This window comes from Cataglyphis hispanica, chromosome 17 (genome assembly GCF_021464435.1).
Source record: "Cataglyphis hispanica isolate Lineage 1 chromosome 17, ULB_Chis1_1.0, whole genome shotgun sequence".
NCBI lineage: Eukaryota > Metazoa > Arthropoda > Insecta > Hymenoptera > Formicidae > Cataglyphis > Cataglyphis hispanica.
In genome coordinates, this window is record NC_065970.1 from 1,319,193 (window position 1) to 1,335,634 (window position 16,442).

Below are 16,442 nucleotides of genomic sequence, written 5' to 3' on the forward strand. Positions count from 1 at the left end.
CATCTGGTCTGTCCTTTTTACAGCCTTCTTCCCACGGTAATTCCCACTCGCCTTCAGGACATCGCCGTGATGTGGTATCTGGATTCATTAAAATGTTACCCGAGTATAACGATAATCTTAATTGAGAGGTAATTGCACAAGTTTTTAACGTAAATGCAGGGCTTTCTTATGCAGTTTTATATCTCAATCTATATGATTATACGACACTTAACATTATACGGTTGGTTTCGACGATATTAAAAATCTGATTTCTAGTCATCGAGGTATTATCGATCGAAGATCGAGGTTTCCAAAAATAAGAGAAACATTTTTGGAGAAAGTTGGGAAAAGAATCTGTCCTGTAATTGTGTTTTATTATGTATTTTTTTGCTCTCTTTCTCTCTCTCTCTCACACATTATTTTTTTAATATCGAGATTATTAAAATTATATACATTTTATATAACATACATCAAGGATAATCTTGATAATAAGTTGATGAGAATGAAATAGTTTTAGACGAAGAATTTCAATCAAATAAGCAAGAGATATAAGTATATTTAATTCTTAACAAGTATAAAAACAAAGTTGAAAAAATCTTTACTTTATTTAGAATATAATAATCACTAGAGTACTTCAAATTATTGTGTGTGTACATGTGTATTTTTTTATCTCCTGCATGTTATTTTATGATTATCGATGGCAGGAATATAATTTAACGTTATTAAATGAAGGATTGAGGAATTTGATAAGCGGTAAAATATTTTGGATTTGGGAGAGAGAGAGAGAGAGAAAGAGACATAAAAGGCATCGCACTTTAAGTTTTATTGCGTGAGGTGCTTTTTGCAAAGAGTTATTTTTGCGGAGGTGGTCCAGCCGACCGGTACAATGAAAGCGTGTCACGCCTAAAAATACACGGGTAGCACGCAGGTAGACGTGAAAAGGTCGTAGGTACCCGGGACGGAATACGAAAAGAGGAAGAAAGAAAGAGAGAAACAAGGCAAGGGGGAATTGTACAAGAAGCGGTGATTTGGTATTCAAATCGCCGGGCGGGCGCACGCCCGTCTCTCCTCTTCTCTTTCCGTCTCTTTCACGAAATATCTTTCTCTTCGTCTCTTGATATCTCTTCCTAGGTGCAATAAAATATATGTAAAACAAGATGTTGCAAGAAATTTTGATTTAATTTTTCAACATAAAGCGAAATATGTCCACTGATAGATGCAAAATTATTTTATTTTTACTAGTCTCTGCCTCTTTTTTATTCTTTCTTCAATCTTTGTTTCTTGTAATTGTAGTCATCTTTCATTTGTTATCGTCTATCTGTAAATTCTTTCAGATCCCCTTGCATACTTTCGAAAGCCGTTATATAAACGTTCGACGTATTCTAGGTGCGTGCAAGGTCTCTTCTCTGCTACGATGATTCTTGATCGTGAATCAGTATGTGTGTGTGTGTGTGTGTGTGTTGTATCGAAACGCCAATTTATTACTTGAAAGTTGAAGAAAAAAAGAAATCGTGTTACGCCTACCGAAACTTCCTATTCCGTTTAACTCTTTACATCTTATTAGCAAATATAATCTGTATAATCGAGAGCAATGCAAATTGCCTGAAATCGAAGAGCGAAATCCGAGCAAAATAGATACAACATCGATAAACGGAGATATCGCGCAAGCACACGCGAAGACGATAACAATATCACTTTTATGATCATCGCGAATCGCACAGACAGGCCGTTCAGTTGCTTGTCTTGTGCGTGATTTCACCGTTTCGTTATCGAGACACTGTGCGGTTTACGATCGCCGTTGCATTCGTTGATGACGAAAGTCCATCCCATGCTGCACTTATGCGGCAATTTCTTGTAAACACACATCTATACACTCTTTCTCTCTTGTTTTGTAGAAAACGCAACGTGATGATGTAAAGATGGGAAAATCGCGTGAACGCATGTTCGATCCATCCTAGAGACTCGATTTGGAGAGATTTCGATGCCCGCACGTGCGATATCTCTCCGTCCGTCTTCGGTATCAGCTGTAATGTATGATTACATAAACGGAAACACTCTCTGGACCGTGATTGAGAAACGCATGAAAAGCTGAACGACGTCGAAAAGGAAGAAGAAATTATGGAAGAAAAAAAGAAATTTTTACTTATTACTTCGCCATTATCGCGACGGAGAGAATTCCTCCTGTCGTAATTAATACTCACTCGACGCGACGATGACGATTCGGAAAAACCATCACGACGACGACAACGACATGCGATTACTAGCCGATCGCTCGCAATCTATCCCCAACCGCAGACATGGTCTCTCAGACGTCCTTGCGAAATCCGTCGCGACGATCCGCCTTTTCGAGGCGGCGATTTCGCTCGCGTTTTTTTCACATCGTTAATCGATCCCGCCTTCTCCCTTTTTCATTTACCCTCTCCCCCCACTCCCTATCGCGCGCGATTAATTTCGCGTCCTCCTCCAGCTTAATCACACTTTGTCGGGCGTGACGGATATCGCGCGCGCGCGCAGAACTTTCGAATTGTCACGTGTAGCGCGCGCGAGGTTCTCCCTATCGTAGTACGTGGCATGCGTATCGGGCGACTAAGCGGAATGCCTCGACGATGAGACGACGACGATGACACGCACGGTATGCGCGGCCCATCGGCGAGCCTGGCACCCACTAACCGCTAACCGGTGAACTAACCGCGGGTGGCTGGCTAAGGTACACGGCTCGGCTCGTTCGCTCGCTCGCTCGCTCACTCGCGATGATAATGTATGTATCTATGTGCGTAAGCCACGTGAGAGAACGGCGGGCAGCAGCATCTTTCGATGGCCGTTCGTCGAGGAGAGGGAGAGCGAGAGAGGGGAAGTCGTATATACTTCGCCCATAAGAGAGCCGGTCTCCTTCTCTCTCTTTCTCTCCTTCTCTTTCTTTCGTTACACACACACAATACGCACATACACACACACATATCTCGTCCCTCAGTCTCGTCACGGATTCATGGAGAGATCGGACCCTCATCGTGGCTTTCGGTCGCTCTTTTGGCCGACTTCTCGCGGAATTAATCGAAACGCATACATACGCACACGTACATGTACGTTATAGCGAGAAAGATGACACGAAGCGGAATAACTCGACGCGTAACCGCAACTCTTTTTCCTTTACAAATTGTTCGAGCCGTTGTAACGTGTCGTGAGAGAAGACAAGAAGCCAAGGCAAGAAACGCGAGTATCGAACGACTTTAATATACCAGGCGATCGCTTTCGAAAAGCTTTTCTCCTCTTCTCCTTTTCAACGGACAAAAGATGGATATCGATACTCGATGTCAGCGCGAATAATTTTGACACTATTATATGCTAATAATGAACCGAAACTGACTGCATTGATATACTCGTTAATCTCTTAAATAAATTGATAACTTATCTTATTCAATCTAGTCTATTAGTAATAATAATTTACATTTGATAAATTCGTACAAACATTATATGAGCACGTACGGGTCTTGTTTTTCTTTCTTTTTTTTGCGTATTTTTAAAAAATAAAATTTTTATTATCAATGTCTCTTTGTAGTAAAGTATAAAATAAAAAAGGATTTTTTATCTTTCCGATTTCTTCCATAATGTCGTGATTGACAAAGAGTTTTTTTTTCTCGAACATCGCCATGCCTTTGGTCTTTACCTCCTTGCGAGATAATTAACGGGACTGGCTTTTTTTATTCGCCACCCTGTAGATCCACGCTGCGTTCTCACTCGCGTGGCATATCTCTCATCGGCGAAGTCCGATGAAGGTCGCACGAACTAACGCGAAAGAACGCCTCTCCTACCCGAAACCACGGTATAGTTTAATGCACATGCTTGTGACATTCACGGTGCACGCGCGCTTTCGGAATTCATGAGAGAGAGAAAAAGAGCTGCAAGTCCGTAATTTGTAAGGTTCAATCTTATGTCAAGACCGTGTATGTACGACACGCGCGATTAAAGAGCGCCGGGACCCTGTAAATTACGGGCATCGTAATTTGGAAATATGGCGCCAGATAATTTATACACAGGTACGGCTTTAAATAATGCTCATTTAAACGAATCTTATGAAGTTCGGGATTTATGGGACTCGCTTCTCGAGCATTGTTTTGCTAGAATAAACGCAGCATTAATTGGTAGCATTAGTAAAATTTAATGCCTACTAAAATAAAAATTAATAATAATTGAAGTAAAATAATTCCAAATTGCTCTTTTTAATATTTAATATTTATTTATATAAATTTATTCCTATTCCTAATATTTTCTTTATTGTGTAGGGCGTAGGGCCTTATTCGAACAAATATCAATGATATTCATTATAACAAATATCAGTGAATTTTTCAAAAGTACTAGATACTGATTATTAAAATTGTATATATCGTTTACAGATCCGATGTGATATTCAACAGCGGCGATCCGGCATGATCATAAAAAAAGTTACTGCCCGGAGGCTGCGGCCCATTTATGGTTAAGGCAGTCCCGCGAAAATAAGCGCGACCTTCCTCGCAGGAGGAAGTACGCAGGTACGGCATGCGTTTTCGGCGCCGGCTCGGATTCCGTTCGTCGCCTTTTTGGCGAATCGGTGCACACCCACGTTTTTATACCCGGTGATCGAGAAAATACTATAATGCGTATGTATATTTTTATATATCTTTATTTTTACAAAAAGCTCTCCTCGGATCCATTAAATTCGTGATTAGACCAATCTATTAGTACGAGTAATTGTGGAAATGGAATTGACTCTTAATTAAATTCAATTAAATTCAATATCATAATTTCATACTTTGAGCCACACTGTATATATAAATGCATTTCATGCATAATCATGCATTTACTTGAAAATTGTGATTTTTAGGGGAGATTTTATCCTCTTTCTTTCTGCACTAAATTTATATTATTTATTTGACGGCAAGAATACGTGAAATAAAGTAGTGACATTTTTCCAAAAAATGTAGGCATTATTTATAGGGCATTTCAAGCAATAAAATTTAATTAAGGTTCCAAGTTAATTATCTTCTTAAACTTGCGGCGCAACATTAATGTACATTGTTATAAAAACGCTTTTTAGACGCGCCGTGCATCTAAACGTTACGTTTATTAAAGTCTATATTTCCGATCAGCCGCTGATCGGAAATGAGTCGAAGCGCCAAGGATGAAGATCACCAAGGCCACTCAAATTTATCTCTCTTTTTTATCTCTTTTTTTCTTTCTTTAATAGATGTGCGATCTTCCGAGAATCGGACGATCGTAGATAGATAGATAGATTTCGTCTGCGCGAAACGTTCGTGGATGGACAAGAAGACGCGAGAACCGGCGGCGTTAATTAACGTCGGTCGAGCGCGCAGGAATATATAGGCAGATTTTATCGTCGGCCATTACGGCTTAGAATACGACAGAGTCCAGCTACGGCAATACGCAACGACTCCATTAACGGGCAGGCCAATCCGCAGCGATGCGACTCTCCGCGTTCGAGATTCGTTAAAACGCAAGTCGGAGAAAAACATCTTGACGACGCGAGATATTTATCTTTCCTTTTTTTTCTTATACTTTTCGCGTACTTTTATTTTGCAGGCGACGCGAGTCTGTGCGCGGATGAAGATGGCGGATACTACGATAATTTATTAACTAGTCCAGCGAGTCGGTTCCCCGGACCTGTTGGTGGAGTCTCAACACCGGCTGGTTTCGCGCCAAGACGCGCCAAATCGCAGCGAGATGCGAAAGCGTCTCATCCGCTCAAGCGAAAAATCGTCTCGTTCATCTTTTACTCTCGCGTGTTTTGCTCGACATATTTTTGCACGCGATTTAATTTATACCTAATCGAGGTTGATAACCGATATCATCCGCGCATCTCGCACAAGGCATTTTACATATGCAAATGCGACGAGGCGTGCACGAGAACTACGGAGGTCTCTCACCGGAATTCGAATTTAATGCGACCTCGTACGCGTTGCGAGAGGAGAAACATGACAAGTAGTAATGATCGTAATAATGTCTCGCCAAGCGACAGCATACGTACGGTAAAGAGCAAAGTTCAGCGTTCCTTTGCCGACTTCTCGAAGCAGCGATCTCTGCGAATAATTTTGAAAAGCGTTATGAATATGCATGCTTTGTTAAGAATATCGATCGTTTCGTCTACTATCATAACATAAAACTTAATGGATTTATCTAATTAGAAAAGACAATTTAAAAGCGGGAAGAAAAAGAATAATACACACATACAGATGTTTAATGTCACGGGAAAAGAAACTTAATTTTGACTTTTTAAGGAAGCATTTTTTGACCCATTTATTGGACTTTCTGTTCAGAATTAAATTTTCTATAAAATCTCAGAGTCTGATCGGAATGTTTGAGTTTACCCTGTATGTGCTTCATTTTGAGAGACTTATTTTTTAAAAGGATTTACTCTGCTACTTAATATGTATCACCAAGAGCAACCGACAACATAAGGTCAGCTTGGTTTTTGCGCAAGGTAATCTAGCGTGCAATATCCATAATGCATCAACAAATTTTTATTATTCGCTCTGAGATTCGTATCTCGTAATGCGTTTTGCATATGCGACGAATTCACCTGATGCACGAGAAAGATGCGCGGCGAGAAAATTGCGTCGCGCGGTATCTGACAAATATATATATATATATATACATATATCTCGCTGACAAGCGACGCATCGAGCATAATCTCACGTAATTGAATGCATAAAATTCATAATTACATAGCCTGGATGTTTATACGTTGTACTTAAGTTTTTATGTAACTATGCGCGCGATGTGGACTTTAACAATTAGTCGAGTGCGTTGCGTGGAATAATGCAACAAGCATTTTGATCGATAGGATAGATGTCCGGGATATTTGATCCACAATTACATCTTAAAAAAAGGGATCAAAGAATGAATGAGAGGATGAATTAAAAAACATTAATATTTATTTTCGACAAGAGACGCGCGTCATAAGGCTACGACATCTCTGAATCTTCGACATTTAATTGAGGTTTATTTGAATTTATTTTAATTAACAGTTGGATATTTATTTTCCGTAAAATATATAAATATAGGTATATAATTAAGAAGAATGTTAGGCCAAATGAGCGCGATCTTGAAGACGATTCGTTCGGATACTTTCGCGGATTCCTCCGCGAATCGCGCTCGCGGCTTTTAACGGTCCGGTATCATGCCATTATCATATCGGTAATGATTCGCAATCGGCGGATAGGAAATTGTCGAGTCGTGATGTAAAAAAAGATATATCGCCCGAGGACGTTTCTTCAACACGGCGCCACCAATACAAGACTGTGAGTTTAGTTTGCGGAACGAACATGTCCTATCATCCTCTCCGCGTCTGTTCCTCCTATTTCGATCTCTTACACAGAGTTCACACCGGCAAGAGGGACGAGCGAACCTTCCACATTGAGTCTGGAAATTAAACTTTCATGATTTATGAAACGCAATGATCTGCACATATTTTATATCAATAGTAATGTTTTTTCATGTGCAGATCATTGCGTTTCATGATTTATGAAACGCAATGATCTGCACATATTTTATTTCAATATAGTAATGTTTTTTGTTCTTACGTGTCATAAGAATATAATTTACAGGATAATAATATAAAAAATATATATAAAACTCTTAATCTATTCAACAAACAAATCATTGTGTTTAAAGTCTAATTTTTACAGTTTCGCGTGAATGAGATTATAGCTTGTAAATGTTTTTGCACTTAAATGAGTAACGCTAGCGGTTTCTGGTGTGAATTCAGGCTTAGGATATGAGCGTATCTTCGTTCTCGGCTGTCTGCGATTTTAATTACAAACACGGTTCTCTTCTCTAGGAGAGAGAACTTCTCGCTAGCGGCTTTCGGAGCCGACGTGCGCGGACACCGTATCGGAACGAACAGTTACCTTTATTTCGTCCCGATCTACATTGTTTCTTTTAGAGTGCGAGTCGAGTGCGATTAAATCTTGATTAAAGTAATGTGAATATAGGCAAGGGCAAATTGGCGAGTAAATTTGCGCGAATATAATGGATACCCCGTTAGTTAGAGTGTACTTTGAGTAATCGCAGCAATCTAATACGCACCGTTGAGCAAACGCTCACCGTGTAACCAGTTTTGAGCTGTCTGCGAGCTACCGGACAAAATCTATCGGCATTTTCACGGTATACGTATTTCCCGGTGAAGGAAATTAATAGACGCGCGCACGACGCATTAACGACGTAGCGAGCCTCGTTTATCTCCCGTTCAGTTTTTCGCGATATTGACAAGTATCTTGTGAATCTCATTTTTGACTCCTTTCCTTTGTATGAGAACACGCGTTGTATTCGAATAAAATCGAAGCAAGTGTAATTCAAGACGATTAAATGACGCGATTAATATTGAAATATATTTCCGTCTCTCTCGCATGGCTAAAAAAGCGAATTACATATTTTTCGCTTTGCATCTCAAGAGACAGTAGAAGAAAAAAATAAAAAATAGAAAAGAATGACGGGAAAAAGAAGTAGAAAAAACTTCAATAAAGTGGATAAGGATATCGATATAAAACATCAAAATGCGTTCATGAGAAAAAATCCAGTCCGATATTTAACAATCTCGCTTCTTCCATGATTTCCCATCAAAGAGAGAGAAAGAGAGAGAGAGAGAGAGAGAGAGATTGGTATGTGAGAAAATATTTGTTTTCCACAAGTATAAATCGGACGGAGCCATTGGCATTTAATTGGTATTTACTCGAGTCTGCTGATGACCCTGACATTTACGCTGTTGCATTTTACATGTGTTACGCATATACTCTTTCGCGTTAAGCAACATTCACATCACGGATGTGAATCGCCCTTACAATCGGTGCACGTACATATAGATGCGGTTTCGAGATTTCGCCAGATTACCTCGCCAGATATGTAAACTTCCAACCACTCTCTTCATTTTACCAATTTATAATATTCTCTCAGAATATAATTAAGTGCACGTAAGACGTGCACTTAATGATAAACATGTCGATGTGTTTGTACGTGCGTGATTAATTAATCTATAATTATATAGAATAAAATGAAATGTATATTATAATTATTTTTATTTTAAATCAGATAAAAATTAATAACCGAATAATGTTTGAATGATAACAATGAAATCTTATACGCGTTACTCGACTGAGTCCTCAAAGAAAACATTGTGTACCTCTTATTTTTCCGATTACCAGTTTGAATGTATCCGTTTCCATATTTATGCAAGTACATATGATGAATTGCTTTACACACGCCGAGCTTATGTTAATTTGAGCAAACCTGTTTAATGCGCAAATATTGAATTGTAAAACGCTTCCGCCATCGCGTTGCCATTGCTATTATCTCGATGTACGCATTTCGCCTATTTGTCCGTAATTCGAAAGCAATGCGGCGAAAGTGATTACAAAATATCGGATTTATTTAAAGACTCCTTGGCACGCGAGAATTTCAATCCTGGTTATCTAAAATATTCTATAATTCTTTTTTATATATTTTTTTTTTCAATAATCATTTCGATCATAAAAATTATACATTAAATAATTCAATCTAGATTTTTGCTTAATCATTATTAGATTTCGTTGTAAAATAAAGAAGAAAACGGACAATATAGAAGACAAGCAAATCTTTAAATTAAATCGTTATACAATATTATAGTAAAATTAACAGCTAAACGTTCATTCTTTCTCAATATAATCAATCGAATTCGTTTCCTGGATATATGTTACTTTTTTTTAAGCGAAATTTTCTCTTTTCCAGGGAATTGCAATTTCACGATTGTTTAGCACGCGAGGTGTTGCTCATGCGAGTCGTTGTTAACCGCGGGAACGCCTCGGGGGCCACAGAGCAGAAGTCCCTTTACGTCGTCGGTGGGGCCCGCATATGTACGGGCGCGTTATTTTCTCGGCAAGATAAGATCGGCGATGCTAAAAATAGCGCGGGTACACCGCGGTATCGACGATACCAAGGAGCATTCCCGCGAGGTTACCAAAAATTTACTTGTCCTAGCAGGATTTGATTGAGATTGACGTTTTCCGAGGACGAGGAATGCGAAGCTTAACGGGATTCCATTGTGGCCCTTCTCCTTTTCCTTCATGACGAGCTTCGTTTGCGTACATACATAAGTATATATGTATGCGGGCTATTGACCGCTTTACATAACGAGAAAAGATACCGCAAGCTTTCACGAATGTTATCAGCATCATTATCATTTTCAACGCTGGACAAACGTTTTTATTAACAGGATTATATGTATGAAGAAGATTCGCGCATCGAAGTTATCGAAAATGAAGTATGGCATAATAAAAAGATCCTCTGTACAAGGCCGTCGCAAGGCCGGTATCCCTTCGTCGTTTCTATCGTCGTCAGGTAGTTATAAGATGAAACCCCCGGAGTGCGTAATGAGACTATCATTACGCAGTAATTTCGTAGGAACAATTCTCATTAAGCGTAAAGCTCCGAAAATTACTCTATTATTAGTTGAATCATCAGGGAGAAGAAGATTAACTTGTTCATTAGGGATTAAATTCCAATGTAATTTTATCGAATCCAATTTTCTACTCTGTCGGAATGCATATACTTTAGAGAAAATCTCAGCTCATTTATATCGATTTTTTTTATAAAAATGAATATTTCTCTCTCTCTTCGCGGATAAAGACGTCGCGTTTCTCATACTTCCTACATCGATCGATCGGCGAATTCCTCTCGAGAGCGCGAACGCACGTTGGTGAACGTGGGCGCGGAGATTTTTCCATAAAACGAGTCCTCCTCGCTCGGATGTTGTTCGACCGCGGTGTATCGGGATCAATGACACGCCCGCAGATTCTCTCCCCCTTTGGGGATGTATCCTCCGCGATCTGTGCGTGAAGCTGCGCCGGGTGGCGGTGTGTATGCAGAATTCCAAGCCGCCGCTGTGTCGTCGCCGCCGCCGCCGCCGCCGCCTTCCTTCCTTCGACTTCGCGCGCGCACACACAGCAGGACCTACTGGTTTCTATTTATACACCTTGAGCGCGCCGCGAGACCTTGCCAACGAACGCGCCTCTCACGCGAACTCAAATTTGCTATATATTATGTCGTATCCTCTAATAAGTATCAAGGGAGATACGCTCCCGATACCACAAAATTGGAAAAGAGATTTGAAATTCAATTAATTAAACTATTAAAATTCGAAAGAAAGTGTTTAAGCGCAATATAATATATGAATAAAAGTTATAATATATAAAGTTATATATTTTTTAAGACTAGATGTGTGCGTTTAAAAGAGAATTACCGTCTTTTTAAATATTATGAACAAATGGTATGCGCGCAGTCAGAGATTATGTTGCATTGAAGTTTATTAATTTGTATAATTAATAGCGTAGTTTTTAAAAGATTTCTGACATATAATGTTTGGAATGCACATGTAAATCGTTATAATATTCATTTATTCTGTACTTCATCTTCATGCTTGAATAATAATTTGTCAATTTGCGTTGCCGAGTTTAGTATATTATCGTTATTATTTTCGCAACTAATTATATAAATTATACTTAAATTTGTATATATTTTAATTTTACTACTTTTTTATGCGTAAATTTCTTAATATGGCAAATAAATACGATGTATTTATGTTCATCAGTTATATACAAAAGACATAAATATAAAAAGACGCTTTTGCGTCTCTTTGGATGTTTACTTTTGGAAAGCTATTTTTGGATTTTAAATTATATGACAGCGCCATCTGTGATGTATTTGGCGAACTACTATGCACCTGTGAACTTGAACTGTCAAAATGGCATTGACTTTATCGGTAGAGTGTAGTGCGCGATTTACCTCCAATTTATGCGCAATCCGGTTCAATATCGCGCGATAGCAATTATTCCTCGGGAACGGAAACGAGACAGACACAATGTCTACGAGAATAACGGAGATCTTTAATTCCTTTCAGGATTATCTGAACAACGAACAAGAAATACGCGAGGTGTGTAACGTTTTTTTCTCGAGAGCGACTGTGAGTTGATAGGTTATGTTAAAGTCGGACCCTGTGTCGTTGAACTTTTTGCAATTCGCAGTTTTATTTCCTAACAAAAAACTCGGAAATGTCACGCGAGCGTGAATATGGATTATTACGTAGTGTCCTTTGCGCGAAGAATCTTTTTTCAGGTTCTCACGCAAATATATCTCGCGCGAATTAGTCTGTGTTTACATATGAAAATGTCATTGACCCTTCTTTCCCATTGACGATGCTCAGAATTAAATGCTCTTTTTTGTATCTTGTAGATTTTCAAAAATTTGAAAATCTTATTGCTAGTAAAGAGATACGAAATTTATTATTTTTTTTACTATTGATTTGTCAAAAACTGATTCAAAGCATGGGAAAGTACAGATAAAGATTTATAAACTATTTTTCCTTGCAGAAAATCCGCGTTATTGTCAAGGGTATTGAAAAGAGTGCCAGAGACATTTTAATGATATTACAAAATATTCACAATATAGTACACGATGTGGTAGACGAAAATATAAGTACGTTTCTAGTAGTGCATTTCTTTCCAATATCAAACTTTTCTTTCAGGTTTATATATAACAACTTTTATACATTAAATGATATTTATTTTAATTTACAGTCATAGCGGTATATTGTACAAATGCAAGAAGAATATTTGAGGATGTAAGGATACAATATGCAAATCTGGCTGAAGTGATACCAAGTAATCAGTATTATCGTTATCACGATCAATGGCGTTTTGTTACCCAGAGGTTATGCTTTCTAGTTGCTCTAGTTGTATATTTGGAAGTAAAAGTTTTGGTCACCAAAGACACCGTCGCAGAAATATTAGGAGGTACATGAACAAAATATTTATTTTCACATATTATATATAATTATGATACTTAAAAATAATTCTATTTGCAGTAAAGGATAATAGAGAAGAAGGTTTTCATCTAGATCTAGAAGATTTCTTATTGGGCCTACTCCAATTATCTTCTGAATTGGTATGTGAATGTATTTTCTATATTTTTCTCATATGATAGTTTTATAATGACTCATTCATTTTAGAGTCGTTTCGCTGTAAACAGTGTTACCAATGGTGATTACGATCGGCCAATAGAAATTGCAAGATTCGTCAATGAATTAAATGCTGGTTTTCGACTATTGAACTTAAAGAACGATATGTTGAGAAAACGTTTTGACGCGCTTAAATATGATGTAAAAAAAATCGAAGAAGTAGTGTACGACTTATGTATTCGTGGTTTAAAACCATCTCCTCGGCCTAATGAAGAAGAAACCCCTATTGTATAAATCTTTTTTATATCTTTCCGCAATCTTTCACATTAATATACCTCCATGTGCATAAAGAGTACAATGAGCATAATGAGTACAATGAGTCCTGCAAAAATATGGTGAGTTCATATACAACAAAGATTTATATATTCTTTTTTTAGTAAATTTCTCCTCTTTTAGATTCTTAACATTCGACAAATTGCCAATATTATCAAATATTAAAAATTTTGATAAAAAGTACAAAAATATAATTTTCTTTTTGATATTTTATACGATTAAGTAAAAATTTTAATTGTAACTTAATTTATACTTAATATTTTTTTATTGCCTAGATAAATTTATATTTATCTATTTATATATAATAATATATAAGTAATCTATATATTATTCGTGATTTTTTTGTTTTTGTTTATATTATGACATATTTATCATGTATGATATTGTATTTGATATAAAATTTAATTTAAAATATAATGAAAATATAAAATAGGTAGTCATATTGTCTTTCTATAAATCTTTTGAAAATTATATATGTAAGTGTGTATATACATATATATAAAATTTAATTATATGTAACAAAAATTCTGGTATTTCAGTACTGATATATAATACTTTGAAATGCCTTACCTAAACTTTGTTATTTGTTTGGATTTGTATTTTTAGTAATAATAAATATTTTATTCTATGACACCTATTTTGACATGACATTATACAGGTACAGTACAATCAATAGCCTTTATTAAAATCAAATATATTTATCATACTTTCTCCTTGCATATACCTAGCATAATTTGCAGCAAATTGCTCTGCAACATCATGTGCAACTGTCACACCAGACATGTGTGGTGAGATAGTCACCTAAAAACAAATTAATAGCACTAATAAAATCTAAATAAAAACCTATTTATTTGACGAAATTTTTATTTAACGAAAATCATAATTACTTGTGAAAAATTCCATAACTTGCTCTCTTTTGGCAATGGTTCTTTCTCAAACACATCTAAAATAGCTGCCGAAATCCACTTTTGTTCAAGAGCATTTATCAGATCTGCTTCTCTAATAACAGAGCCACGGCCTATGTTAATAAAAACAGAATTTTTGGTTTTACAATGTTGTAGGACGGTCCCGTTCAAAAGTCCATCTGTGTTTTGGGTGAATGGCAATATATTAATAATATAATCGCAATTCTTTAATATATCTTGCAAGCCATCTATAGTTCTATATTCATCGACATATGATAATTTTTCCTTTGGTGTACTGCGTGTCATTCCCCAGATAGTTGCACCAAATAACTTTAATTTCTCTGCCACTATGAAGAACAATAAGAAATGAACTTTTACAGACTTTGCTTGACACTAGATATATTTAATTTTTGATTTATAACTTACTAATCTTCCCTATTGTTCCAAGCCCTAAGATTCCTATGGTCAAATCACGTATAAGCCTATGGTTTTTCAGTTTCCCATTTTCTTTCCATATAGCAAGCCTCTGATTCTCATACTGTTGTCTTTGATCACGTTCAAAATTGACAATTTGCGCTATCACATATTCAGACATGGCTAACCCAAATAATTCACCAGAGAAACGAGTGAGTATATAATTTTTTTGCGTATTCTGTACAAATGGAATAAATTTCTCCAAGCCAGCCCATGTTGACTGTATCCATTTGACTGATGTTAATTTGTTTGCATAAGGTATTAATAAATCACAATCGGCCACTAATATTTCTGCTGTGTCAAGTTTGGACAAAACATCTGCTTGTTCTGTATTAAAAAATAACATACATTAAATGTATCCTGCAATCATATAAATGCTAGAATAAAATAAATTTTAAAACTTACACGTATGTATTTTTTAATTAAAATAAATTAAAAATATATATCTTTAAAAATTTTTTACTTTTTATAGCAAATACAATATTTCAGATATTGACGCAACTCCATTGTATTTCCAAATTATAGTCATACACAAAATGCTAAAAGTAATAAAAGCAATAAAGACATTTTTTCCGATATTATTTCTAATCAGTTTTCTTTTTGCATAATTATCGATTATTAGGTTCAATCGTCAATCATCGCTTGAAGAAATACGCGCCAAAATTCGAATGTGTCAAAATTCCCGCTCTAGCTCATTTTTTTACGTGCACGCGCTCACGCGAAAGGGGAGGTGGGAGGGAATCGTAATGGCAGCGGGCAATCGACACGTGCTCGTCGCGAGGGGGCACGGAGGGGAAAATTAAGTGAGTTTAGAAAATTCAAGGACACAAACTGTTATGTCGCGTTGTGTGCAAGATACGAAACGAAATATGAAGTACCTGGCGAAACGTCGACAACGCATAGCTTTGGCAAACGCAGTCGCAGATGGTGAGATAACCTAGGAATCCTGGACAGAACCGCGACGATCTGCGTCATGTTACACGCCTGTCTTAATCCGCCATATATGCGATTAGAGCTACGTGAGTCAAGCGTGTGACTCGCTCACGTCTATTTGATATATTTCCGCCTTTTTTCTTCCCCTATCAGCGAAGCTGATAACGTGGCCTCGCTCGCTTCATCACCGCGTTTCGATGATCGACAACTACACGTGGGCGATTTCAAATGCGCACTCTCTACACCCTGTCTCTTGCATCCTTCTTTCTCCAATGTCCAAAATATATACCTATTTCAATTTAGATGCGGAAAGTGCAGCTCAAGTGGATAAACTTTCTATTTATATAACGATATTGCTCGTTTAGCACACGGTGGCGGATGTCAACTTTTTCTTCCAATTACTCTGTATGTAATAATAGAAATGTCAATTCTCGTTCCTCGCTATTAATGTCGCAATAATTTAATACTGAGAAAATGTTACTGTAGTAATGTGCGCGGCACGAAAGAATTTATGATGTATACATACATTGGACAGAGATTACGCGCTATATTTGTAACTTTATATAAGCTCTGTTTTGTATGTTTCAGGATTAAGTCGAAGACTCATCTACGCACGCGATTTATACATGATTAAAGTAAGTGTACAGACGAAAGGGAGAGAACGTGAGAACTTTTAAATAGTATATGGCTTGACACATATACAGACGTGTGTTTTTCGTCAATTGTGATTTTACGAGCGGATTTGTTTGGTGTAAAACGAAATTTCCTGTAACCGTGTAATTTGTCGTGTGCGTAAATTGAACGATTGGAATCAGCTTAAGTTGACCGCGATCGCGAACGTA

The 16,442-nt window shown here is 37.2% G+C and overlaps 2 protein-coding genes and 1 long non-coding RNA gene across 3 annotated transcripts; 2 read left to right on the plus strand and 1 right to left on the minus strand.

Moving 5' to 3' along the window:
* Window positions 1-3,865: 3,865 nt before the first annotated feature.
* LOC126855931 (uncharacterized) lies at window positions 3,866-7,491 on the plus strand. The gene is made up of 3 exons (XR_007688305.1): window positions 3,866-4,013; window positions 4,371-4,613; window positions 5,554-7,491. It is a non-coding gene; the product is annotated as an uncharacterized LOC126855931 (long non-coding RNA).
* Window positions 7,492-11,780: 4,289 nt separating this feature from the next.
* On the plus strand, window positions 11,781-13,272 carry LOC126855901 (translin). Its single transcript, XM_050603969.1, has 5 exons — window positions 11,781-11,932; window positions 12,369-12,474; window positions 12,576-12,791; window positions 12,863-12,942; window positions 13,007-13,272. Exons 1-5 carry the CDS (start codon window positions 11,861-11,863, stop codon window positions 13,247-13,249), a joined length of 717 nt encoding a protein of 238 aa, XP_050459926.1. The 5' UTR covers window positions 11,781-11,860; the 3' UTR covers window positions 13,250-13,272.
* A 633-nt stretch (window positions 13,273-13,905) lies between these two features.
* Window positions 13,906-15,975, minus strand: LOC126855898 (glyoxylate/hydroxypyruvate reductase A-like). Its single transcript, XM_050603965.1, has 4 exons — window positions 15,546-15,975; window positions 14,620-14,994; window positions 14,176-14,540; window positions 13,906-14,089 (listed from the first exon to the last, which is right to left on the minus strand). Exons 1-4 carry the CDS (start codon window positions 15,640-15,642, stop codon window positions 13,958-13,960), a joined length of 969 nt encoding a protein of 322 aa, XP_050459922.1. The 5' UTR covers window positions 15,643-15,975; the 3' UTR covers window positions 13,906-13,957.
* Window positions 15,976-16,442: the final 467 nt, after the last annotated feature.